At 37.4% G+C, this 27003-nt stretch overlaps 1 protein-coding gene across 2 annotated transcripts in view; it reads right to left on the bottom strand.

Annotated features, from left to right (window-relative positions):
• Window positions 1-300: 300 nt before the first annotated feature.
• LOC131032897 (uncharacterized) overlaps window positions 301-27003 on the bottom strand; it is a 64786-nt gene continuing 38083 nt past the window's right edge. For both annotated transcript variants that reach the window (XM_057963996.2, XM_057963995.2), the window contains exon 5: window positions 301-980. In XM_057963996.2, coding sequence (XP_057819979.2) covers window positions 472-980 — 509 coding nt within the window. In that variant the 3' untranslated portion in view covers window positions 301-471. The remainder of the gene's footprint in view (window positions 981-27003) is intronic.

The raw sequence follows: 27003 nt of genomic DNA, 5'->3' as shown, positions 1-27003 counted from the left end.
GTTAATATTTTGTCAATGTTTACATTAATATATTTGTAATATAACTGCCAACATCTACATTATGAAAAATAAAAACTAATAGAACTGCTTGTCATAATCTCAACATTTTTCTCATACATTAATGTCTTCGTAATAAGATTCCAGAACATTCTAAATTCCTTTTGTTCATATTTTAGTTGTCAATGCTTACATTAATATATTTGTAATATAAGTGCCAACATCTACATTATTATCTTGATTGTCAATATTCATAACTTGACAAAATAGATAAACAACAATGCACGTTGAAAACCATGTACATACTTTTCAATATGAAATTATATTTACTGAGACCCTTATAAGGGAAGCCTTTAATGGAGTAATACCCAGGACATTTAGTGTCAGAGGAACACAACCTCCGAATATATAAGAATGTATCAGGAGACAAAATATGTAAGTTCTTGTAATGTTTAAGAAGCTAAGATTTATCCACTAGAGTGGTGACAACTTATCCAGTTCCCTCTTTACTTCGTTGACAGTGTTAATAAGCTCATCGTGCAATGAGTGTGTTGGATCATCACTACTAAGTCCTATCCACTCGTCGCATTGGCTTTTAATCTCATCTTTCTTATGTTGAAAGTGAGTTACAATTACATCTTTAAAGCTAGAATCTGGTTGTCTAAGAGCACCAATAATAGCAATTTTCAAAGTGTTGTATCTGTGTTTTCTACTCTCTTCTTTAGCAGGCCCACTAAGATCTCTAAAACGTGAAGAAAAGACAGAACCTGGTTCGTTATAGAATGGATCTGCTACCAATATCAAGCTCTGGATTGAAACAAGTACTTGCAAAAGAGTTGACTTCCAGGGTTGCCATCCAGGACCATAATAAGTTCCAAGCAAACTTAAGCAGACCGTTCCATTAAAATATAGGTTTGGATTGAAACGCACAGTTCCACATCCTGTTGTGACAAAAGTTACCTTGGGCGGAAGTTGAGGATAGTCTGATGCAAAAGAAAAGAAATCGTGAGCAGCCCATGTAGATCCAACAAAATCTAACAGATTAAACCATTCATATCTCTAAACATGATATCATTGGTAATAATCAGTCTTAAAACTCTTTCCATGATAATTGTAAGCAATCAATCAGTTATTTACTAGCCTGTGGTTTTAAGAAAGAAAACTAGATTTTAACTATCTATTATAATAGTGAAGTTAAAGACTTAATTATTTCACAGTAAAATATAATATCATCATGTATCTAGACAACCTTGTAAAGTTTTTTAATTCATAGTCTCTTTGAAGTTGCATACGAAAAAATCTTTAGTTGAACATGCAGTTGGTAATCTCTGCCAAGGTACAGACCTTAAAATGCTTCATATATCATGCAATAAAATATCATCGTCAATTTTTTAATTCTTAAACCACCCAAAAGAATTCAAAAATTCAAAATCCAAAAAACACTTAGTATATATATAAATATATATAAAGGCTTGCATTTTTATTAGTCGTTGGTTAAAGTGAAAACAAAGAAAAGGATTTAGGACCGCACAATAAGCCCAAATAACAAGTATAAATGATAAAAGATTTATTTTATAGAAAAATTAATTTATGATTAAAAGTATTACTTCAACTGTTGAACTGACAATAGATGTTTATGATTATTTAATCTCAGTAGCTAAATGAAAATCTAATTAGATTATCAAGTCATCATATTATTAACCCTTTTATTTAGATGAGATGCATTGAACTACAGATACCTGAAAGAAAAATTATATTACCTAAACATATATTGTGTCTGTTTTAAACTAAAAGGGGTAAAAATTTATTCAAGGATAAGAAAGATACATAGAAGGACAGGCCGCTCCCCAAGGAGCTTAAAGAGCCCGGTCACTGTCCATTAAATGATCTAACATAGAAACCATATCAGGAGGCAATTGCCCCTTATCCACAACATTCCAAGCATACATATATTGTGTCTGTTTTACCAATCACAGTGAAAAGATGTTATGATTAAAAGATGGATCTATATAATAAAACCCCTGCCATGGCCTGATTTTTTTTATAAACTCTAGTTAAAGATCTAATATCAAATTTCAATTTATGTTTTCAATACTTGCAGTTGCCATTCTTCCTAACATGCAGGATACAAACTTTGAGCAAAGAGATGGAGTGAAAATGAGCAGATGACCACGAAAAAAGCAAAAGATCGAAGAGGAATAGTGGAACATTGGCAAGAAAATAAGCGATGACGAGAAGCAGAAGGGAGTAAGCCAAGGAATGTTCAGCAAAGCAGATCAGCACCACCAATTCTACTATCAAGACAGAAACTAAGGCACGAGTGGATGTCAAAGACAGGACCTAAATGATGACAGGGAGTGGAAACACAAAGGGAGAAGCCATATTTGGAAAACAGCTCCAAAACACAACCTTACCTTATCGAGCTCAACAGGAAAAAGCAGGGCACGGCAGAATTTTGCAAATGTGGCTCATGGAGAACCCCCATGGATTGGCAAACAATCCCAGGACCACTTGACAGAACCAAAAGATCCTCATTTTTGGCAGGACAGGAGGTTTTCAAAAGATATGTTTGAGCCTCTGCCCAAGCATAGTCTATTGGATTCAGGTATGAGCACATGGCACCAATCTGTAGAGATTGATTATTTTCCTTTGCAGATTTTGTAAATCCAGAACACCTCAACTGGCTAAAAGATTAGACCTCCAAAAAACAAAAACAAAAAGCAAAATATCCTTGGAATTCCTCCAAGGAGAAGGATCCTGACACAAAATAAATGAAGGACACCAAAATCAAACCTTCCGATGTTGACTCTGACCCCATCCCTCCCCCACTAGCATCTGAGGTTGAGGAAGAACTCCCCAAAATTCTCCACTAAACTGACAAGAGCCCCATCAAAGAATGTCAGGATAATCCAATTCCAAAGGATCAAGAAATGGGAGGAGAGATGATTGAAGTGGGTAAACGGTCAAGCTAACCTCAACAACCATTTGCACAATTGCATGACTGGAGATAGAGAAAATTAAAGTCAATTGTAGTCCCACAAACAAAAAGAGGCAAGAAACCCAAAAAAGTCAACCTAAAGAGATCAAGGTAGGGTCTCAATCAACTCTAAATTTTGAAATACTTAGAACAAGCAAGAGAGTAAGGGCCCCTCATAGACAGAATGAAGGTCTTTTCATGGAATTTTAGGGGTATGAATGACCCTAACAAAAGATGCTTAGTTAAGCATCAATTAGACCTGCAGGAACTACATACATCTTACTTCAGGATATCAAGTTAAGCATTGAAGATACAGGAAAGACACTCCAAAATGGTTCAAATAGAAAGGTATGGTATCTGTAGGGACCTCAAGAGGACTTGGCATATTGTGGTTTGACAGATATGTTAGTATTGACCCTCTCCTCAGGAGACAAATTGGCAACTTTATCAGGTTACTTGTTCCTCCTCCAACCTTGATTTATTTCTTTTCAATATTCATGGTCCCAACCTTCTAAAAAAAGGACCCTCTAGGACACTATCAACAAGCAATTGGTCATGCTGGCGGGTGATTTTAAGGCAGTGTTGAGTATCAAAGGCAGCCACAATTGGATTACTTAGTCACAACAAGAATTTATCATCTTTGTTCTGCAAATCTCCCTCATTGATATCAAACTGAAAAATGGAGTATTCACATGGAATGATAGACAGGTGGGATATAGCAACATTTTGGAAAGGCTGGACCGAAATGGTTGAGTTTGAGTCTTATCACAAACAATGATATTATTCTTGACACTGGCTCTAATCACTTTACTAACTCTCTTTCATGGCATGAAGACTCACCCAACCCCAAGCGCCCATTAAAGTTTGAAAACATATGGTTCAGAGATGAGACTTCCTAGGACCTAGACTTAGTCAAAGTTGGGTGGGAGGCCTCACCTAAAATTAGGGACACCAAAATGTTCTCTTTGGTCAATAAATTCCCTAAAAGTCAGGATTATGAATGGAACAAGAACGGCCACAAAACAATATTCAAAAAAAGTAAGAGTTAAGTAAGAGCTCTCCCCACTTAACAGTGAAGTGATCAAAGATGGCAAGTATTAAGAACATCACAAAAGGGAGAAAACCCTTATGGTTGAGCTTGCAGATATTTAAGCTGATAAAGAAATATATAGGAGGAAAAAGCCAAGGGAGATTTGGCTAAAGAAAGGCAACAGAAACTCCAAATTCTTCCACAATTCCACAAAAGACTGAAGAAGCTAGGACAAGATCACTTCCATTAGCAATTCAACGGGAACTAAACTAACAGTTCAAGGGACAATGAGAAGTGAAATGGCATGTTTTTTTTTTCCATATTTGCTTAGTTATGAGTATGCCCCTCAACTGAAAAATCAACATGATTTCATGAGATATATTCACAACATGATCACTGATGCAGATAACCAGATGCTAAAAGCCCCTTTCACACAAGAAGAGAGATAATGCTAGGCATATTCAAAATGCATCCAAACAAGGACCCAGGCCCTAATGAGTTCTCTGTGGCATTCTTTCAGAAATGCTAGCACATAGTAGGCAAAGAAGTGGTAGATGCTTGCAATGAAACCCAAAAATATATAAAGCTTCTAAAATCAATCAATTGCACCTTCATCATGCTCCAATATATCCCTCACCAGATACCTTTGCAAACTTCCGATCAATCTCACTCTACAACACTATAAACAAGGCTTTGGCCAACAGACTCAAAGTGGTACTCCCTACCCAATTTCAAACTCATAGACAGGCTTTGCAGGGTGATCCCAGAAGGAATCATAACTACCCACGAGATCATATATTCCAATTCCAACACAAATTGTATGAGCATGGTGATCAAAATGGATATTGAAAGTGTACAATAAAGTCAATTGGAGATTTCTCATAAGGTTCTAGAATAGTTTGGATTCAGCTTGTAGTGGCAGGAGCTAATTTTTTAGTGTATTTCTACCCTCAATATTCAACTCTTGTTAATGGTGGCCCCAAAGGATTTTTTGCTCCATCCAAGATCATCCTCTATTACCATGTCTATTCATCTTGATAGTAGAAGCACTAGGTAGTGCATCACACGATCTAAGTCTAAGGGCAGCTGTAAAGGAATTTAGGCTGCTAAAGCTTTCAAGGCCTTCATGCAACTGCAATTTGTAAATGACACAATTCTGTTTGGTGAGGCCAAACTTAAGGAAGCAAATACTATCAAAAATATTCTTAGATTAATTTTCCGCAACTTCAACGTAATAGATAAATGAGTATAAACCATTCTTCTCTAATATCTCCTCAAGAACACAACAAAGGATGGCTGCATGCTATTTACCCTCTCGGGTGAATAACTTAAAGTACACAGATAAAGCACGTAATGCAGAATAATAATGCCATAGATATCAGATGCAATATATCAGATGTTATTCCATTCATAATTGTTCCCCCGTCACAAGTTACATTCGGAAGTATATAAAGATACCGAGGGGGTGCGAGCGCCAACTGTCGCACCACAACTGCCACCCCTCGGTTGCCAACTAACCAACACAATTACAACTTAATTAACTAGTTTTATTTCCGTGTACAATATTGCTGCCAACACATGCAGGGCTTCAAACATGGCACTCTCCCTAGCTAGTATCTTGGAGTCCTGATGTTTGTTGGCACCTACAAATGGGCTCTGTAGAACTCCCTCATTGTTTCATTCAAATCTACACTTGCTTCATGACTAGGTAAATGGTTATGTTTTGCAAATAGAATCACAATGGCCAAGTCGAACTTATCTGCCTTCCCAATTTATCTCCTCTCGGTCCTCAAAGCTTCAAGTGGAATTTTTGGTGATGAACAATAAGGCAATGAGGGATTTCGTCTAGTAGGGAACTGAGGGTAAGAAAAAGTATCCTCCAATTGCTTTGGATAAGATTTGCCTTCCTCAAGCAAACGATGGAGCTTGTCTCAAAAGCATGCATCTTCAAAACATGGCCTTGGTTTGTAAGCTTGCTTAGAATATCTTTGCAAACAAGGATTCAATTTGAAGCAAATTCATGAGGAAGAAGTATTTGGATTCAGATTTCCAGCCTTGATAAGTCACTTTCATAATTTCCACTTTGTTTCTCCTCCCATCACCATGGAGCCACTGTTGTAGTTAGGTTCAAGCATCCAACAAATGATATTCACTAGAGAAATCACATAATTGAGAAAGATGCTCTTTTTTCAGGAGGACAAAGAGTTGGATCCAATTCAAGAAGTGTTGGTGTGTGACTTGAAGGTATTGCAAAACATTGAGTAAATTCAGAAATCTCCTCCATTTTTGTTGATAATTGTAGTGTCACAAATTGCATACCCCTAAAATTTTACACTACACAGAACCTCCCTTTAGCCTTTGAAAAGACATTTTTGTAATTATGCTATGATCTTGTCAAAATGCTATTATTTAAGTGAATTTGTAAAGTTTCACGGTGTTTTAGTCCGATTTTCTTAGACATAAGCGCTTAGTACGGATATCCACACAACATACTAGAATCCCGTGAAAATGTGTGACTCAACAAGCCAAACCCCCTTGTCAGCCAAGTCTGATCTCGTAGACAAACCCAAACCTTCTATTTCGCTAAAACCATTCATTTTGAAAAAAAAAGGAAACAATTCACTTCATGGAACACACAACAAGAAGCAATCTATTTCTTTTCTTGCTCTCGTACACACTACTTTTCTGCAATTTGAAGCTTCGAATGAGAAAATATTGAATACTGTGATCATCCCGAGCTCTTGCATGCATTTTTTTCGCAATGTTTTGGTGTAGCACAGTCCCTTGGCATCAAAGGAACCATCTCTAGGAGATTGTGGTAGTTTTCTGGAACAGTTCTTCTTGCTGGTTCAATTGTCACTCCATCACTGTGGGGATTTGGTATTATTATTTCATTTTTATAGCATAGTTCATTGTCTCCTCATTGACAGCATTTGCATTTACTGTCTCTTCTTTAAATCTCTATTGTCTTTTATCCATCTTGGTTGTCCATGGAGATAGGAATACCAAAGCGAGGATTTGACTGTTCTCTTTGTTATCTTTGTGTGCAGGTTCTTTTGGAGTCCCTCGTGGATTCAACACATTGGTGACCTCTAACCTTCACTCTGTTGTTTATTTTAGTTATCTCAATAAGTTATTTTCTTATTCATGCTCCATTATGTCGCTTTTTGTACTGTTGCTTGTGATCCATTCTGTCACATTTTGGACTCTTGTCTGTTTGTATGGGATGACAATGCAGCGAATTGTAGTCTGTGTGTGGCGTTGATGTCCAACCCAGAGGGCTCATGCAGTTTAATGAATACTCGTACATCTTTATATTTTTTGTTTCCATTATGATTAAATTTCATTTTTGTAAACATTAGCAGACTTTATCTATAGACTAAGTCATAAGGTTCGAATTTGAATTCGAGTTCGACAACAATGAAATTCGGATGAAGCTCAGCAAGAGTAAAATTTTGAAAAAAAAAATTGACATTAAATTCGCCTTATATAAATTTATATTTTTTAAATATATAAATATTAAATTCATTAAATTGCCAAAATATTGTAATATTGTTAAATATATTTAAATTAATATTAATAAATAGAATAGAATTGAAATAAAATGATCAAATATTTATTAAACTCAAATAATATTATATTAAATTTAATAAAAACTAATATAAAAATTTTACATTTATTAAACTAAAATTATTAAAAATAAAACGATATAATGAAATCTTTTGAATACAATATAAAAAATTTAAAAAACATAAATACATTTAAAGATTTTACTTTCTAATTTATTAATATATAAATAATAAAGATGTTAAATATTAAATAATAAATATATTATAAGCTCGGGATGGATGCGAAACTCATTCACCGCAAACTTAAATTATATTTATTTACTACATGGCGTCAGGGTTCCTTAAAAAATCCTTTGGGCTTCGATATGAATGAATGATTTTACTGATGTCCACGAGACTGATCAGTCTATGGGACCAAGAAAATCACAGCACTAGACCCTTTGAATTCCTTTCCATGTCTGATCTCCTACTATGAATCTTGACCAAATAGCTAGCAGTTTGGTTGATCTTGTCCTCATCAAATAAATGACACATGTTGTTGGCTTTCAAGATAAACTCATATTGAGCACGTATATCGTCGTAAGCAGTGCACTCAATGAGAAAGTGTCGTCCAGTCTCTATAGCACCCGCCTTGTAGAACAAGCAAGTTCTCTCCTCCCAAACCTCTTTGGGTCTTTGCCACCTACCCGTTTCACATCTGAGATTATGTGAACCAGTCCTTAATTGAGCAAGTAACAACTTTGCCTTCCCTTTAATAACTGTCCCTAAATATGTTTTCTCGCCATGTTCTCCAGTTGGGTTAAACTCTTTGATGTAATATGCCTTTTTACAACCAATGTGATTAGTCCACATGGCAGTTTGAAACTTTTCAATGACGAACTTCTTTATTTCCACATTAGTATTAGGACACTCGTGCAGCTTGATGTCCCATTTGTTCAACCACTTTTTGTTTTGTTTCATCCAAGTTTTCTTCCTACGGTTAAGACCCTCTTCAATCACAATCTTGGGCCACCGTTGGTTATTCATGTTTTCAACCTTCTTTAGATAACTTATTAACCGGATTATAGCTGATGCCTCCAATGGAAAAGTACCTGCTTTTGCTAAAAGGATTTCATAAGGCACTGATGTTTTAACTTTGAGATTGCTTGTGATCAAGTGTTTTTGACTTCTTTCTAGCTGTCTCCATCCACAATTTAACATGCTGCCTCCCCAAGCCTCACATCCATAGAGAACAACTGGTCTGACCAACAAACCGAAAAGAGTTTTCTTGGTTTTCGAATCCCACAGCTCAACTTTTCTGCACTTATTTTGAAGTAAATATGACGCTTTCCATCCCCCCTATATCCTTTTCGCTCTACAAGTTTCCCAACTAAGTTTACTTTGGAATTCAATGCCAAGATATTTGTATTCTTTCACAATTTCCAACGGACTACCTTCAAAAAGAAAGGTAATTTTCTTAGCTTTCCTCTTTAAAGAGAAAATCATGATCTTGGTTTTGGTAATGTTCACCTCCATCCCTACCTCTTGGCAAAAGTGCTCTAGAGCTCTTAAGTGATTTCTCAAACCATGAGCCGTTTTAGATATTAAGATAAGATCATCCGCATATAAAGTAATTTCACCACATAGCCTGCAAGATGAACACCTTCACCCTCTGACATGTTTAACCATGTTTCTAATTTATCAATGTATAAACCAAACAAAGTGGGAGATAGAGGGCACCCCTGCTTAATGCCAATGTCACTACCAAAACACTCAAACATTCCTTCACTAGTTCTGATTTTAGCTCAACTTTCTCATATAGTCTATGGACTGCCGCTCTATATATGTCAGGTACACCCAAATCTTCCATTCTATTCCAAAGTTTGTCTCTAGGCACCGTGTCAAATGCTTTCTTAAAGTCCACAAAACAGCAATATGCTTCTTCCCCTTGATTGTCCCATATTTTCTCTATCAAATGTCGAAGAGTGATGCAATGATCAATGGTGGAGTGTCTAGGTCTGAAACCGGCTTGACCTTTGGCCCTTTTTCCTTCAGCTTCTACCCAACTGCTGATTCTACACTCCACCAAGCTCCCAAAAAGTTTGCCTAGCGGTAATTAGATGGGTTGTTGATATCCCCATTCTTGAAGAGAGGGATAACCACGCTAGTTGTCCAATTTGTCGGAAAACCATCTCGAATGACCCTATTGAAGATACCCTTTATGCGAGGAGCAAGAAACTCAACTCCCCACTTTAAGAATTCTGCTTGAAGCGCATCAATATCACTTGCCTTACCGTTTGCTAAACTCTTTATTCCTTGCTTGATATCATCCATCGTGAATAACGCCATCGAAATGGTCACAATGGAAGGAAAATTATTATCCTATAACTGCTCATAAAGAAGCTTTGCATAATCCAACCATTGGGCATCTGTAATATTGTTTCCAGTTTGTTTTCTCCTTTGCTGCAGTTCCTTCCAGAAACCTTTGGGACTGTGTTTACCAAGATAGATTAACTCCTTCCTTCTTGCCTGTACATATTCTTTTTTTTTTAGTTTGAATGAGTTTTGTGTACCTCTTCCTATTTTCTTTGTTCATACTGTTCCCTTTCAAAGATCTCTTGGCTGCCTTACAATCTTTTCATCATACCATGGGTTTGTCGGGAAAGTATTCGCGGCCCTCTTCCTACTGCAAGTCCTTTTGCAGGCGCTCAAAGCCTTTTGTATTATAGGGATCAACAAGCTGCTATGGACATGATCCTCTTCCGTATTGAATCTTTCGTCAACCAGAATATTATTTATTTGATGAAATTGTTGTTTAAGGACAGCATTAAAGATGTCCCCATTTTCTTGGTTTATGAGGATTTTGCCTTTAGTAGTTGTTGTCTTTTGCATGTGCAGAGCCTGTTTATCTTATGGGTTGCTTGAGGCAAAGTCCAACTTCACAAAAAGAGGCATATGATCTGATTTCATTTCTATAAGACAATCTCCGATGTCAAACTCCAACACTTTAGATGTAAAATTTTGAGAGCAAATCAAGTAATCTACCACACTCTGACCATTATAAGTTTTGCAAGTAATACCCCCTGATGTCGGCCAACTTCTCATACCATTGCAAATAACCTAAGTTACCAAGTTCGCCCTTGGACCCCCCTGGTACCGGTTCTGGTTCGAACAGGTCCCTGGTTTGGGTCCAGTTCGAACTGGGTTCAACCAAGGTTCGAAAAACCTAGAGGTGGTTCGTCCCTGGTTGAACCCAGTCGAACCCAGGTGGCTCAAAAAAGCAAAATATATGCAAAGTTTAATTTTTTTTGAATTCCGCCTTCTAAAAAGTGAAACTTATACCCTAAAAGTGACTTCTAAAACATTATATTCACTCATTTCACCTCATTTGTGTTGCAAACAAAAGTTTTATGAGAGCAGGTTGAAGAAAGGGTGAACCAAATTTGGCTTCCAAGATCAAAGAGGAGTTGAAGACTGATTTTTGAAGCTTCAACAAGTGTTGCAGCATCATTTCCATACATTTCAAGCTTCCATTGGCTGCAAGAGGTAGGTTTTTTAACATTTTTTTCCAACTATTTTTGTTTCACAAATTGTCAAACATGAAACTTGAATTTTTTTTCATTATTTAGTTTTTGTTTTTGAATATGTTTATATTATTTCTTGCCATAGGAACTAGAATGGCATCTACATCTTCCTCCATTGGCAATGAACAAATAATTGCAAAACAAAGAACTGATCCAAATTCTCCCTTATGGAAGTATGTTGACATTATAAAACAACTTCCAGGAGGTGGGGGATTCCGTTGGAGATGCCAAGGATGTGGTATTGAACGTAATAGTTCATATTATTGGGTGGTAGGCCATTTGTGTGGAATAAAAGGAAGAGGCGTCAAAAAATACCCTAGAAAATATGGTAAACCTATACTAGATGAGAGAGTGATGAAATATATTAGGGAGCATGAGGCGGCAGAAGAAAGAGAAGCCTGTAGATTGAACCAAACCACATCAAAGAAAACAAAGGGAATGCAAGCCCCTTCTAATCCCAGTATTGTAGTAGAAGACCACCCCTTCTTTGCCACAAATGAACCTCAAAGTGAACCACCCTTGACACGTAAAAGAACAAAGGGGCCTTTAAAAACTGCATTCCAAAATAAGAGTAAAGACAATGCTAACAAAGATATAGTACGGTGCATTTATGCAAATGGGTTGTCTTTCAATGTTGTTCGCTCCCCATATTGGAAGCAAATGATAAAAACTGTTAATGAGGCTCCAAGAGGGTATAAGGGCCCCAGTTATGAGAAGGTACGTGGAACATTATTGGAGAAAGAGGTGAAGAGGGTTGAAGATGCATTGAAACCCATAAGGGATTCATGGGTTGAGACAGGTGTAACAATTGTTTCAGATGGGTGGAAAGATGCTAAAAACCATCCCTTGATCAATGTCATAGCGGTGTCCCCTAAAGGGGCAATGTTTTTTAAAGTTGTGGATTGTGAGGGCCAAATAAAAGATGGCCAATTTATTGCAGAAATTCTCATCTCCGCCATTGAGTCAGTGGGACCCCGCAATGTTGTCCAAGTCATAACAGACAATGCAAAAAATTGTAGAGCTGCTGGTTTGTTGGTTGAGCAATGCTATGATCACATCTTTTGGACACCTTGTGCGGTACATTCACTCAATCTTATGCTACAAAGGATTGGGTAAAAAATAAAATGGATTAGAGATGTGTATGCAGAGGCTGAGGACATCCAGATGTTCATCACAAACCACCACATGTCTCAAGGGATTTTTAGAACCTATTCGAATTTGGAGCTATTTAAAGTAAGTGAAATAGTAATTTAATTTTACATTTTCTGATTTTTTTTAATTTTCAATGTTCATAATATCATTGTGTAAGCTATACTATGTATTCTTCTTTAAAGTTTGGCTTTATTTTTAATCATTTGGCATTAATTTGTGTTATAGGTTGTTGAGACCTGTTTTGCATCAAACACAATCGTCTTAAGACGACTTGTGAAAGTTAGAGTGGCACTATGCAATATGGTGATTAGCACCAATTGGACTATATGGAAGCAGAGTAGCACTGAGAGGGCAGAAAAAATTAGGGAGAGAATATTGAATGAGAAATGGTGGGATCTTGTTACATATCTCCTAAGTATCACTAAGCCAATCATGAACATGATTCGCTATACAAACATGGATAGGCCTTGCATAGGTGAGATTTATGATGGCATTGACTCAATGCTTGAAAAAATAAAGGTCACTATAGATGAAAAAGAGAATGACCCCCAGGAGAAATTCTTCAAAGAACTAGAAGTAATTATTGTAGAAAGATGGAATAAGACGACCACTCCTTTGCATCTTCTTGCCTATGCCTTGACACCTAAGTACTATAGCAATCAGTTTCTTGATAAACCAGGAAGGATTCCACCATGGAGAGATCTAGAAGTATCTAATGGGTACAAAGCAACATTTCTTAGACTATATCCTGATGATGATTTGCGAGATGTTGTTACAAATGAGTTCATAGAATTCGCAAATGGGAATGGTCTAAGTGTTGATGCATTTCTTCATAGATCCAAGAAGGATGCTCATAGATGGTGGTACTTCCATGGCACATGCTTCCAACACCTACCTCTCGCTATAAAAGTTTTATCACAAGTTTAATTAATTAAAATTTTAAATTTACAAGTTTTAGTTTATTTATAGTTTACTTTGTCTTCATAGGTTGCTAGTAATTTTATTTTTATTAATGTATAGCTTTAATTGTTTACTTTGTCTTCATAGGTTGCTAGTTCATCTGCTTCAGAAAGAAATTGGAGCACATACTCTTTCATCCACTCAGTAAAGCGCAATAGGCTGCTATCAAAAAGAGCAGAGAATTTGGTATATGTGCATTCCAACCTACGTCTTCTTTCACACAAACAACGTGACTACACACAAGGGGAAACGAAGATGTGGGATATAGAGCTAGAGCATACTGATTTGGATGCTCCTGCTTCTCAGCTTCTTGCATTGACACTTGATGACTCGAAAATCGAGCCAACTTATAGTGCAAGTGCAAGTCGCATTGGCTCATCTAATGTCAATGTCAATGAGGAGGATGAATTAGATGATCCATTTGATGATTAAACTTTATATTGTTGAAAGTTGAAACAATGATACTTGAATATTTTGTCATTTTGATATTAAACTTGATGTATATGATGCTATTATGGTATCATCATGATGTTATGATTACAATCTTATGTTTGTTTTGTTGTTTATATGATGCTATGTGACATGCAAATTTTCATTCATGCTTATAGGCTTCACAAATATCAATATATATATATATATATATATAAAAAATTTACATGTTTTTGTACTAACGAACCCAAACAAACCCAAACCCCTTTTCAAAATTTTGTCGTACAGGCATACCGGGTTCTTCAAACCCGAACCGGTGCCCGAACCCGAACCGGTAACTTAGCAAATAACCAAATCAAACAAACTACACATCCCCAATAATTTTGCCCCAAAATGTGAGACATCCCCATTATTATCTTGTGACTGTAAAGATTGGTTATTAGCCGTCCTTGCACTGAAGTCACCAATTAGCATCATTTCTCCTAAGGTGCTGAATAAGGAGATATCCTTTTTTAGAGATGCATACGGATCTTCTTTGTCTAAATTCCCCCTCTTGTAGAAAGAGTTTTTAGGGGTGAAGTAACAAGCAGCCAACCTAAAAACAATCTCACTCACTATTATTTGCAACCAAATGTATTGTTTATTTGGGTCCTCTTTTTCAGCTTTAACAGCTTCATACACTTTGTTCTCCCCTTCCCAATTCCTTACTTGTAAATTTTTGAGCCTCTTTTTTATGTCCATGAGCTCGTCCACGTATGACTCTAAAGACCACAATAAAGGTGTTGATATTGGACTATAAAAGAAAAATTCTCTTTCTTTATCTTCCATGCTGTCCTCTTTGTGTGATGTGCAGACTTGAGTTGAAGTGAATGTCTAGTGTGAAAATGGTGAAATTCTGATTTGGAAAGTGACAACTCAAAACTTGAGGTTGGAAAGTGAAGGAATATGAATGTGAATGGATGAGGTTGTAGGGAGAAGGTGAAATAATGAATGAACATTAGAGTGAAAATCCAAGTTTGCAATGGAAATGATCCTTGTTCCAAAATGAAAATCCAACTTCTTGCAAAGATTGTCCAAAAGCGAACAAAATTCCTTATACTTCATCCATAACAAGGTTGAATTCTGTCCAACTTGTGGAACGCTGTTCCTAGCACCTTTGAACTTCCCACAAACATAAAATGCAAAAGGTGAATGAAATTTCAATAAGGAAGTGAGAAATTCTTGAAGGATTAGTTCGTACAAAGTTTTCACAAAATCATGAAAATTTGTCCTTCACAAATGAAAGAATGGAGAGGGGCAATGAAAGGTTTGAGGAAGAGGAAAAATGTTCTTAGAAATTTGTTTCTGAACAAGTGGAATTTCTGCCAAGGAATCCATGTCCAACTGGAATTTCCACCAAGGAATCCGCATCCAACTGGAATTTCCACCAAGGAAAAATTGAAAATCCAAGACTCCAATGCTAGGATAAGAAAAATTCCAAGAATTCAATGCCTTGACAAGGAAGGAAAATAAAGTGAATGGGATTCCAAATAAAGTCAGTGCTCCACCTTGCATATATATCCATTCAAGTCAAATGTGAAATCAAAATGGAAATGGCCAACCTAGAGAGCAAATATAAAACAAATTGCCTCCTAAAAGTGCAAATGGAATATTTGGAGGAAAATGAAATGAAACAAAGGAGGTCAACCTGAATTGAAAAGAAACAAAATAATTCCCCTCCAAGATGCAATTCAAAGAAATAAAATCAAATTCAAGAGAAGGATGACCTAGAGATGGATGAAGCTTAGCCGACCCCCTTTTGCAAGGAAAACAGCTTTCATGTGAGGTGCCCTATTAATGTAGGGTGAATTGAACCATTTTCAAGACAAATCCAAAGACAATTCCCAAAAAAGAGAGAATTCCGGCAGAAAATTCAAGGAATTTACATGCAGACATGAGTGAATTTCCTCACCAAATTGAGCATTTTCAGATTTGAAACATCATTTCTAGAAAAATTCCAGGTTTGAAAGTGTTATTTCCTGTAATGTCCCCATTTGGGATTTGCCTTTGGTTTAGTCCTGAGACCACAATTTTGACTTGAAATGAGAGTTGTAATATGATAATAAACATATTTTTATCAGAACTGAATACAATTTATCATAATTTTTAACTTAAAATTCTAAGAGCAGTTTAGAGGATAGAACTTATCTTGGTAGTTTTTCTAATTTGAGTACTTGAAACATATTCCACCCGGTTGTGAGTTTTTGCTGCTCGTCTGAGCCCTTCAGATTAGATTAAAAATAAAATAAAATCTTCCCCAAATCTTCTATAAGGTCTTCCAATTCTTAGCACAAGATAAACGAAATAACCTCTTTCAAAGGTTTGCAATAATCTCCCAGAATGTCTCCCCTTAAAATTGGTGTATATAATCCATCTCTACCCCCACTTTACTTATCAAAACGATCCTTATGTATTCTCTATCTCTTAGAGACGTGCCTGTTAGAGTAGACGTTTCTTATAGAAAGGTTGTGATTTAACGTTTATGACTTTTCTAAATTAAAATAATTTAAACAGTCTTCACTTGCTCCTTGGAATTGTACCTTAACATCCACACTTACAAATCGTATATTTCAACCATAGTCACATGCATTTCAGAGTTACAATTCTTATCGAATCATAATGAATACACACATTATCGTTGCTGTTCTTTATTATGTATTCTTTATAATAGTTGGCCTGATTACATACAATCATCTATTCAATGTTTCCTTTGTAAATCGCAGAATACAAATGCTTACCAACTACTTACGGGATCAGCTAGCATATTAATCTATTCTGCGATTCAATCTTCTTATTGACGACAACTCCATTTCTACAATCTTTCCATCTCTTTGGGAGCATCCTCTTCTAGTTGGCAGTTTTAAGCATCAATCCGCCACCTCTCATATCTATTAACAAATCACTGTCTTATTAAATCGATATTCAAATTAGATTGCCACTATGCGAATTTGGCAATATACAGACTTAAGATAAATGATCACTGACTGTCCTGGTAAAGTCCATCTACTTCTTTGTGAATCACTACATTTTCTCTGGTCAAGCGGATACCATTTGATCATCAAATTCTGATCGGTCACCTTAATGTTTGCAAAGTCTAAGTCATTAAGCACTTTGTTGTATTGTTTCCCCTCTTATATAATTGAGACATTGTATTAATACCCATTGTTGTCTTCTCCAATCCCCTGTTCCTCATAATGATTCACTGGACCTCTTAATACATGTGTTGCTGATGTGATGGGCTGTATGGGAAGGACGTGTCTCCTTATTTCCAACGGTGTTTTTTTTGTTTAGGAATAACTAAGGTTTGTAGCCTCTTAAATATTATGGCCAACATAGCTTTATTAAATATTATTATTAATAAATATTTATTAATGTCAGTCAAATATTATTATGTCCTCATTTCTTAATCGTACCTTTCCTTGTATGTTTTTGTTGCAAAGGCGGACAAATCTGACGCACGTCAGATTTGGTCTGCCACTGTTTATTTAATAATTATTTAATAGTGATTGCAAATTAATATTTTATTTAATAATTTATTATTATAGAGATAAATGGTTGTTTATTATTTTATAATATATTGCTGATAGAAATAAATGGTTGATTAATCAGTACTAAATAAATGTTTTGATATTTAATTTAATTTAATTTTTATGTTTATTCTTTTATATTTTAGTTTTATTATCATTAATTATTATTAAATTATATTTCGAAGTGGGGACATCACATTTCCAGATTATTGGAAGGGTTTGTGAAGCATTTTTGTGGGGAATTATTGATATTGTTTTAGGATAAAATTTGTTTCACAACTTTCCCTTGAAGCATGATTGTCATGGAATTTCTTTTAAAAGTTCTTCAAGATGAATTAGGAATGCAAGGTTTCAAACTTTCATTTTCTCTTCATAAATTTATTGCATTTCACTTAAAGAATTCTAGATTTGATATAGGATTTCATTTACAACTTTAATCCAGGAATACTTTCTCTCTTTTCAGGAATGATTGCATGGAATGATGGAGAAGGATGAGAAGATCAAGAACCGTCAAAAGGGATAGCAAAAGATGAAGATGAAAAGCAAAAGATAGGACAAGGAAAACATTTTGAAGAAGAACACCCAGAGAAGCATAAAGCTGAGGAAACTACAATTTTCGCTCTTGAGGACATAATTTCATAAGAGTTGATCAAAGTTAGAAACTCATCTGATGGAGATATAAAGAATGATATTATATCTAATAAAGATGATGCAATTTGGGAATATGAGCCAGCATGTTCAATCAAAAAACTGGATGATGTTGAGTATTAAAAGATATTGCTGGAGATGCAGAGACTTCTTTGTGATGATAAAAAAAGTGGAGTTGAAACAAACTGAGGTAGCATTAAGGATTGAAATCCCACCTACCTGTTGACGTGTATTTTGTACACAATCATACACAGAATAAAATACCCAAGGGTACCTTATCCTCTCTTGAATAAAATTTCTAACTGCTGAAGATATCGCAAGAAGGATCAGTTAGGGTGACTTCAATGTTCTTTTAAGTAGGGTCTCTACGTGTGGATAAGCACCAGTGGTCGTTGTGATTGCTGTTTCATCAAGGGGTCTTACGCCAAATCTGAACTACAGGAACAGGATTTCCTAATACTAACAAGTTCTCAAAAAGATCAAAAGAGTAGGGCTTGCAAGAGATAAAGTCTAATCTAATCCTAAGAATGACTCAATGTGGACGAGACTTGGCGAGATTCTACCAACTCCAATATTGCCATAAAGTAACAACTCAATTGAAATTGATGCGATCTTCTAAGGTAACAAATGATTTTTCAATTCATCAAGGGTCATAAACACTACCACAAAGGCACATGTCCAAGATACAACAATGATTGAAAGTTTAAGTGATTCAAGTTGATCCAGTTGACCATGCAAGGCGTTCCTACAATCAGCAAGAAGCTAGTGGTTTGGAAAGTGAATCTCACCGACGATCAAGTCCGACACTTTGTCCTCCAAATTAAAATACTACTTTGATTGAGAATGATTCAAGAAAACGAACAACCATGAAAATAACCACAAGAATTGCAATAAAACACCATAACTTCAATATTTTATTGATCTCAAAGCCATCATGAACAACAATTGCTTGAAATTCCTTCTTCAAAGCTCAATCTTGCTACAAAATACTTGCTTCTATCAAATTGCTAATCTCTAATCACTAATTTCTAGTTTTTTTCTCTCTCTATCTATCTATATCAAAATGAAAAGAAATGAGGGTATAAATAGCATCCTCAATTACAATGAACGGTCCAGATCAAAAAAGAAGATCAATGGCCAAGATTATGACACCTAAACCCTAATTAGGGTTTATTACAAATAGTCCCCTTTTTACTGAACAATATTAAATGCATAGCCAAATATTAAATTTTGGCACAAAAATCTAGGAGACATAGACCAATGACAATTAAGGTGCCATGTCATCTATAACAACCTTTCTTCTAACATGTCTTCCCTTTTGGCTGGGAAGGTTATGGTCTGAACCATGCATTCGTCTTGTTCAGATTGCCCTTTGTTATCGGCTTCCTCTTGGGTCACATTGATGGTAGCTTGAGCTTTGTTGGCCAAGTCCTTAGACTCACTCAAGCTATTGATCACTGCATCTTTGATTTCTGAGATCTTGAGTAACTCGTAGAGTGGTAGACTAACTTTAACCTTCTTGAGTTCTTCTAGCACCAACGTGGCCAGTCTTTTCATTTCATTGCCCACGGGGGATGCGATATTCCTTTGTCTGTATCCTTGCGTGTGTTGTGGATATTCTGGATTGTTGCTGGCTTGGGGATCTGGAGGAGTAGAGAAATTGTTTGGAGGGATCGATGTAGTTAGAGGTTCTTGATTCCTCTGATTTCTATGATATACCCTTTGGTTTACACCTCCTGAAGATTGGTGAAATACCTCCTTTATCCCTTCGACTAGGACACTGTTGTTCAAAGGTGGAAAATAATACTCTGAGTCTTCAATGGGTCCATTTGCGGATGCAGGTGGGAACTGGGAGCCAGGAGGTATCATCGGTCCATTAGCAGATTCTGGTGGAAATCTCCCATTTTGTGCTTGATTATCCTTTTCTTGTGAATATCCGCAACTTTCCACAATCATGGCTTGATCATACCGTGTAGTTGGGATTATTTCATATCCAGTTGTTGGTGGATTTTCAGGTGGATCAGTGCTACGCATTTCTTGTTGGAAAATGTCGGCCGCGATCTTGAATTCAGGACACTGTAACTCAGAGTGTTGGTTCGTATTGTGGAGTCTACACCAACTGGACAAGGCCGCCTCTGCTAGAAACACTTTGCTGGTAGAATGATTTTCTTGATTCTGAGAATTTGGTGGATTATCTAGTGGCGTCACCACATTTCCATTATTGGGAGTCGTGTTCCATGGTCTCTTCTGAAAGCCTTGGTTATTATTTCCTTGATAATTATTCCTGAAACCTTGGTTGTTATTTCCTTGGAAATTTTGATTGTTCGCATGTTGGCCATGGTTGGCCCTTTGCATACTTTGGAGTTGATTATTCTGGTTCCTCAGATGAGTTACTTCGGTTGACAGTTTCTTGACTTGTTCAATCAACTCTTTCATTTCATCCTTTTCTTCCAGTGTTCTTGACGAGTTTGTTGCATTTCGCAGGTACACAGGTTGTGCTGGTGGAGATTGTGAAATCGGGACTCCTGGATGAAGGACCAATTGATTTGTCGGCTGCACGCTCGGATATGTTGCTTGTGGAATCGGATTCATAACTGGAGTCTGGTTAGCTAATGCCATTCCAACTGTCTGCATTTGATTTGGTGCCGCGATAGGTCCCATGTGTAGTAGTGGCCCCGTAATATTCTGTCCCATGTTCTTGCTAACTTCAATAGCTTTCGCATATGCTGCGTTTAGATCATTTGGTATAGGATGTGTCCTTACAAACATAGCAGTGAGATGATCCAAAGCCCCATAGTAGATTTCCCTTGGGTCCGCAATGAGATAAGGATGCTGTAACATCGTGTATGCGCGGTGAAACCTGTTGTTGAAAGAAGTGATTGGTTCATGTTCTCTCCTTCGGACCTCAACAAATTGTCTATACAACTCAGCTGGTGTGGTCGGTATACCAAACTTGGCAATAAATGCATCTTTCATCGCATCCCAAGTCCTGATTGACCCTATAGGCAAATGAATGAACCAGAAGTATGCCTCTTCTCCTAATGAGTAGGGGAAAAGCCTACATGCTTCATCTCCATATTCGATTTGTCTGTTACGAAGATGATCTTCGAACATCTTGATATGATCCTCCGTTGTACGATTGAAATCACTGACATTGAATTTGGAACAAAAGTGTTCTGGATTCTTTGGCATATCATGATAGACTGCAAATTCCAATGGTGATGGATTGTTGATTAGCCAAGTCGCGCCATTAAGTGCATGAGCAGGAGGGGGAGGAGGAGGAGCATGGTGAGCCATTGTACTCTTCGAGGCTTGGAAGTTTGTCGAGGGGCTTGATGAACTAACTTGACTTGTTGTCTGGGAAATCGCCTGGATACTTGCTTGAATTGCCTCTTGTACTTGTTCTTGAAGAGATGGAGCTTGTGATGATTCAGGGGATTCCTCTAGTCTTAGTTCAAATTCCTTGGGAGGATCTTCTCTCTTGACTCGCTTTGCCTTTGAAGTAAACTGAAGCTCACTTAGATTCTTGATGCCTGGTGTTGACCTCAATACCTTTTGATGTTTCTCGGGCGAGAAAGAACCAATGCGATCCAGCGTGAAGTCTTGCGAAAATTATTGTAGGTTCCTTTGATTGCGAAGCTCTCTAGCTACGATTCTTCGGTGTTCTTCAACCCTATCTTCTTCTTGTTCCAAGATGATTCTCACTCTGTTATACTCAACTTCACTTCTCCTTACGTTCCACGCTAGGTGGTTCAATCCTGAAACAATATCTTCTTGAATGTCGCCTATCTGCAAGTTAGGTTGCACTACTTGATTCAACCCTTCATGTGGCAACACCATCGTGATTCATGATCATGCTTGAAATGTGTTCTTCATTTTTTTGGTAAATTTTCCGGATAGTACTGTTCCTTCAGATTATTTGGTTCAAAAAGAGCCCTCCTTCTAGCGCCAATTCTGTTGACGTGTATTTTGTACACAATCATACACAGAATAAAATACCCAAGGGTACCTTATCCTCTCTTGAATAAAATCTCTAACTGCTGAAGATATCGCAAGAAGGATCAGTTAGGGTGACTTCAATGTTCTTTTAAGTAGGGTCTCTACGTGTGGATAAGCACCAATGGTCGTTGTGATTGCTGTTTCATCAAGGGGTCTTACGCCAAATCCGAACTCTAGGAACAAGATTTCCTAATACTAACAAGTTCTCAAAAAGATCAAAAGAGTAGGGCTTGCAAGAGATAAAGTCTAATCTAATCCTAAGAATGACTCAATGTGGACGAGACTTGGCGAGATTCTACCAACTCCAATATTGCCATAAAGTAACAACTCAATTGAAATTGATGCGATCTTCTAAGGTAACAAATGATTTTTCAATTCATCAAGGGTCATAAACACTACCACAAAGGCACATGTCCAAGATACAACAATGATTGAAAGTTTAAGTGATTCAAGTTGATCCAGTTGACCATGCAAGGCGTTCCTACAATCAGCAAGAAGCTAGTGGTTTGGAAAGTGAATCTCACCGACGATCAAGTCCGACACTTTGTCCTCCAAATTAAAATACTACTTTGATTGAGAATGATTCAAGAAAACGAACAACCATGAAAATAACCACAAGAACTGCAATAAAACACCATAACTTCAATATTTTATTGATCTCAAAGCCATCATGAACAACAATTGCTTGAAATTCCTTCTTCAAAGCTCAATCTTGCTACAAAATACTTGCTTCTATCAAATTGCTAATCTCTAATCACTAATTTCTAGTTTTTTTCTCTCTCTATCTATCTATATCAAAATGAAAAGAAATGAGGGTATAAATAGCATCCTCAATTACAATGAACAGTCCAGATCAAAAAAGAAGATCAATGGCCAAGATTATGACACCTAAACCCTAATTAGGGTTTATTACAAATAGTCCCCTTTTTACTGAACAATATTAAATGCATAGCCAAATATTAAATTTTGGCACAAAAATCTAGGAGACATAGACCAATGACAATTAAGGTGCCATGTCATCTATAACAACCTTTCTTCTAGAATCTTATTCCCTTTCCAATGCTCCTTCTTAGCATATGCAAGGAATCTGGATACGATTCCTTCGATCTCAGCAATTGGAATCTCGGGAAGATTCCTCATTCGTTCTTCCAAGTGGATGACCTGATCGAAAGCCTTGAGAAGAGCAGCGTCCCATTCAGGTTCAAGTTCTTTGGTCTTCTCAATCAGGAGCATGGTGGCAAACATCTGGTCCCGTTGCTCATCTGTAATAACATTTTCATCTTTGCAAAAGATGACCTTAACTCTTTCCTCCAATTCTTGCAAATCCACATCTGTCTCAACTTCGATCCTCCTGCCAAGAATAGTACGTAGTACCTCAAACACTCTGTCCTGGATCGGGTGGATAACCTCCTCAACATGATTGCATCTAGTACTAATGTCCTCAAAGAGAACTTCCTTCATCTAGAGTAAAGTCGACCACTGAAGTAAACTATGAGGTCCACCATCCACTATCTTTTCTTGTGCTAGGACTTTTCTCGATGTTTGTCTGATTACTTGCAGGACAAGAATGATAACGTCTTTAGTATGGGCAAAGGCGGCTACCGTTATCATCAAATTGTGGATGATCTCAAGAACCTGGATAGCTCGGTGAATAGTCTGCATCATCCTTGTTGCAAATTCCATAGCAACTGTATGAGACTTGTCAATCCAAGAGCTCATAAGCTGGACCAAACTTCTGACTCTCTCTGCCTCACCAATCGATTGAAGGGGAAGTGCCTGTACGGGTGATCTTGCTGGATCCTGACGTCCCAAAGGCTGATTGAGATGGCTGAAATATGTCCTCCATGCACCGACCTCTCTCTCAAGCTTTCTATTTTTTTCCATTTCTTCCCTAAGCTTGTCTTTCAATGCTTCAAATGAATCGGTGGCCTCATCTAGTGTCTGCTCGGCTGTGAGTGGACCGAGCTCAAATGTCTCTACATCATATTCCTCTGCAAGGATTTCACCTTCATACTTGTCCACTGCTGGTGTAGCTATCTGTAATTTCCTGGATCCTGTCTCATCTCTAATCATCTTGGACATCTTAGTAGCCTTCCTCTTCTCTGTCACTTCCTGGGAATGTCCAACAAGGCTCTCTAAATCAATCACATTATCTTCGTCCTCAATTACAATCACCCTTGTCAGTCTCTCCTTTAACCAATCTGGAATGGCGGATCTTGTTTCTCTAACTTGTATCTCCTTAAGCAATGTTTCTTCTTCTCTGAGAGGAGATGTCACTTCGTTATCATTCTTGTCTTCATGTAGCTCATTGACTTGGAGAGATTGGTTTGATGAGCGTTGAGTTGCCTGTCCTTCTTCCTGTTTATCATTCTGTACCATTGATTCCATAGACTCCTCTATTTCAAGTGTCCTCTTCTCTTGTCGAGAAGATGTGCCGGATGAACGATCTCGGTTGGCCTCTTGCTTCTTCTTGGAGGATTCTCTTTTCTCAGGCCTCTCTTTTCTCTTTGAGCCTCTAGGATGGGGATTGCCTTCACTTACACTTCGGAGGTTGCCTTCACTTGCGCTTCTGGTATTAAGATTACCTTCACTTACACTTGCTCCACCTTCAGCTGGTTTTTCTTCCAAAGTAAAAGTCATAGATATGCCTTGTTCTCTCAACTTCTGATGCTGCACATCAACCCATCTGCGAGTACAAGACAAAATTGGAGCCATCAAAGCATCTAGATCCACAATCTCGGGTTCATTCCAATCTAGCCTCACTGATTTGCTTTCTCGATCATAAGATGATTGGAGATGTCTGCCACTGTCCTGAGCTTGGTCGGCCACTCTGTAAATTTTGCATTTCCTGATGAAGTCCAAAGGTAGTCTGGAATGCATCTTTCTTTTCACTTCAAGATCATCTGAGAGATTCATCATAAAGTCCTCTATCTGAAACTCATGCTTATATTTTCTTCCGACTGTCTCCTCTATATGCCCATAAGGATCAAAACTCTCTCTCAAGGCAAAGAATGAAAATGAATACAAAGCCAACTCCTTCTCTGCATCATCCATGGCTAGAGCATTAGGACATACCTCAACTGAATTTCCTAGTATGATAGGCACAGGAACTCCATTTCCATGCCTGTGTCTAAATGCCTTCACATAGGCTGCCAATTGTCTTGTTACCTCAAGTAACACCATTCTGTCTGTCGGATATCTCGGCAACATGTATGGAGGTGAAGGACATCCATGAACTCTAATATAAGTAAATTTCGGAAATTGGATGAACCAAGCACCGTACCTCTTTATTAGCTCTTGTGCATCCTGTGATAGCCTATTGTGAATTCCGCCTTGCAACGTCCTGGTGATGTTCATCGTGAAGGTATCATTAACTAACTTGTAGTTACTTCCTGGCGGATGATGCAAGTGAACATAGGAATCACAGACTCTGACCTCGCCGGGTCCTCTTCCAATCACTCCTCTGTGAGGTAGTCCTGCGTACTCAAAGCTCCTGACCAAGGCATATATGATGTATGAACTCATGTGGAAAGACTTGGTAGCCTTCAATCTCCTTAACTGTACGTCCAAGCAATGGCTAATCATTCTAGCCCAATGAATTGTTCCTTTTCCCTGAACTATCACTTGGATGAAGTAGAACATCCACTTCTCAAAATAGAAGGCTTGAGGGGCTCCTGTGACTCGGTTGAGCAGTGTTATCAAATCTCTGTACTCCTCCTGGAAGTCGATCCAGTGTGGTGTATTCAGAATCTTGCTCAGGCGAGGACGACTCTTGAGTAACCAGTTCTTATTGATGATGCTTAGGCAAGTGTCTGGATCATCTTCGTACATGGACCTGGCTCCTTCTATGCTTTTGTAGATCATATCTCTGTGCTCTGGCAGATGAAAAGCCTCACTTATAGCCTCCTCTGAAAGGTAAGCCAAAGTGTTTCCCTCCTTGGATACGATCGATCTGGACTGTGGATCATAATGGCGAGCACACTCGATCATCAACTCATGGCACTGGATTGCTGGAGGGAAGCCGGCCGCCTTAATGATGCCACTTTCAATTATCCTCCTGGCAACAGGTGATGGCTTGCCAATGTAAGGGACCTCTCGAAACTTCTTCGTACTGAAGTTGCCCAAGTTGGTATCTCCAATGTTGCTCCACTTAGACATGATCTTGGTCTCCACTTCTTCGTTCTTTTGATCCTCCTTCATGAGGGCTGGACGACTGGTGGATGCTCCCGCCTTCGGGGTCGCCATCGTAACACCTACACAACATTTCATAATAAGTAATAGATTTTGCAATGTATATTTATAGATTAGAGATTAAATTTAGGAAACTTCATGATAAGTCTTTGAGTTATCATTTCCTAAAAACGATTAAGCTAATGGAATTTCAAATTTTCAAAATTCAAAATTTCAAGAATAAGACTATGATGATCAACATTCAAAATTCAAGACAAGGGAAGACTTCGCCATACCTCACTTGAGAGCTAACTCTAAAAATGCAAAATAAGGAAATCGCCTAGGCAAAAAAATTTGAAATTTGAAGTATCAATGCGATCCTCCTCTAACAAAGGCACCTTCTTGTCAACTCCACCAACTTTGGGGTCTTCCAATGCCTTGAAGGCAAATTCGCTACTTGAACACAATTCGCACTCCTCTTGATGAGATTTCGCACTTTCCTTGACTTCTTCCAAATCGCATGCAAATGAATGATTAAATGATGATTTAAAATGCCATATCACACCCCCTTTATATAAGCGCTTACCTCCTCAATCCCCCATAGGCCGACTTTTGAAAATAGGCAAATAATAAATAAATTTCAAATAAAAATGGAGGCCGACTTTGTAAAATATAGAAAATAAAACCCAAGCGCTCCAATTTTATTTATTTAATTAATTAATTAAAATGCCTTTGTAATTAATTATTTCGATTTTTTTTAAAAGGCAAAATTAAAATTAAATGCCTTGTGCGCACCCATTAAATGCTAATTTTAATTAAAAAATACCAAGATTTATCGAAATTTAGCATTTAATGCAATTTGAAAATGATGTTAGCGCCAAAACATGGGAGATGTAAGGGATACAAACCACATCGCTCTGGTCCCTGGGAGAGGGACAGGAGC

This window comes from Cryptomeria japonica, chromosome 4 (assembly GCF_030272615.1).
Source record: "Cryptomeria japonica chromosome 4, Sugi_1.0, whole genome shotgun sequence".
Lineage (NCBI taxonomy): Eukaryota > Viridiplantae > Streptophyta > Pinopsida > Cupressales > Cupressaceae > Cryptomeria > Cryptomeria japonica.
Note: the sequence above shows the minus strand (reverse complement) of the source record. Positions and strands in the feature narration are given on the sequence as shown.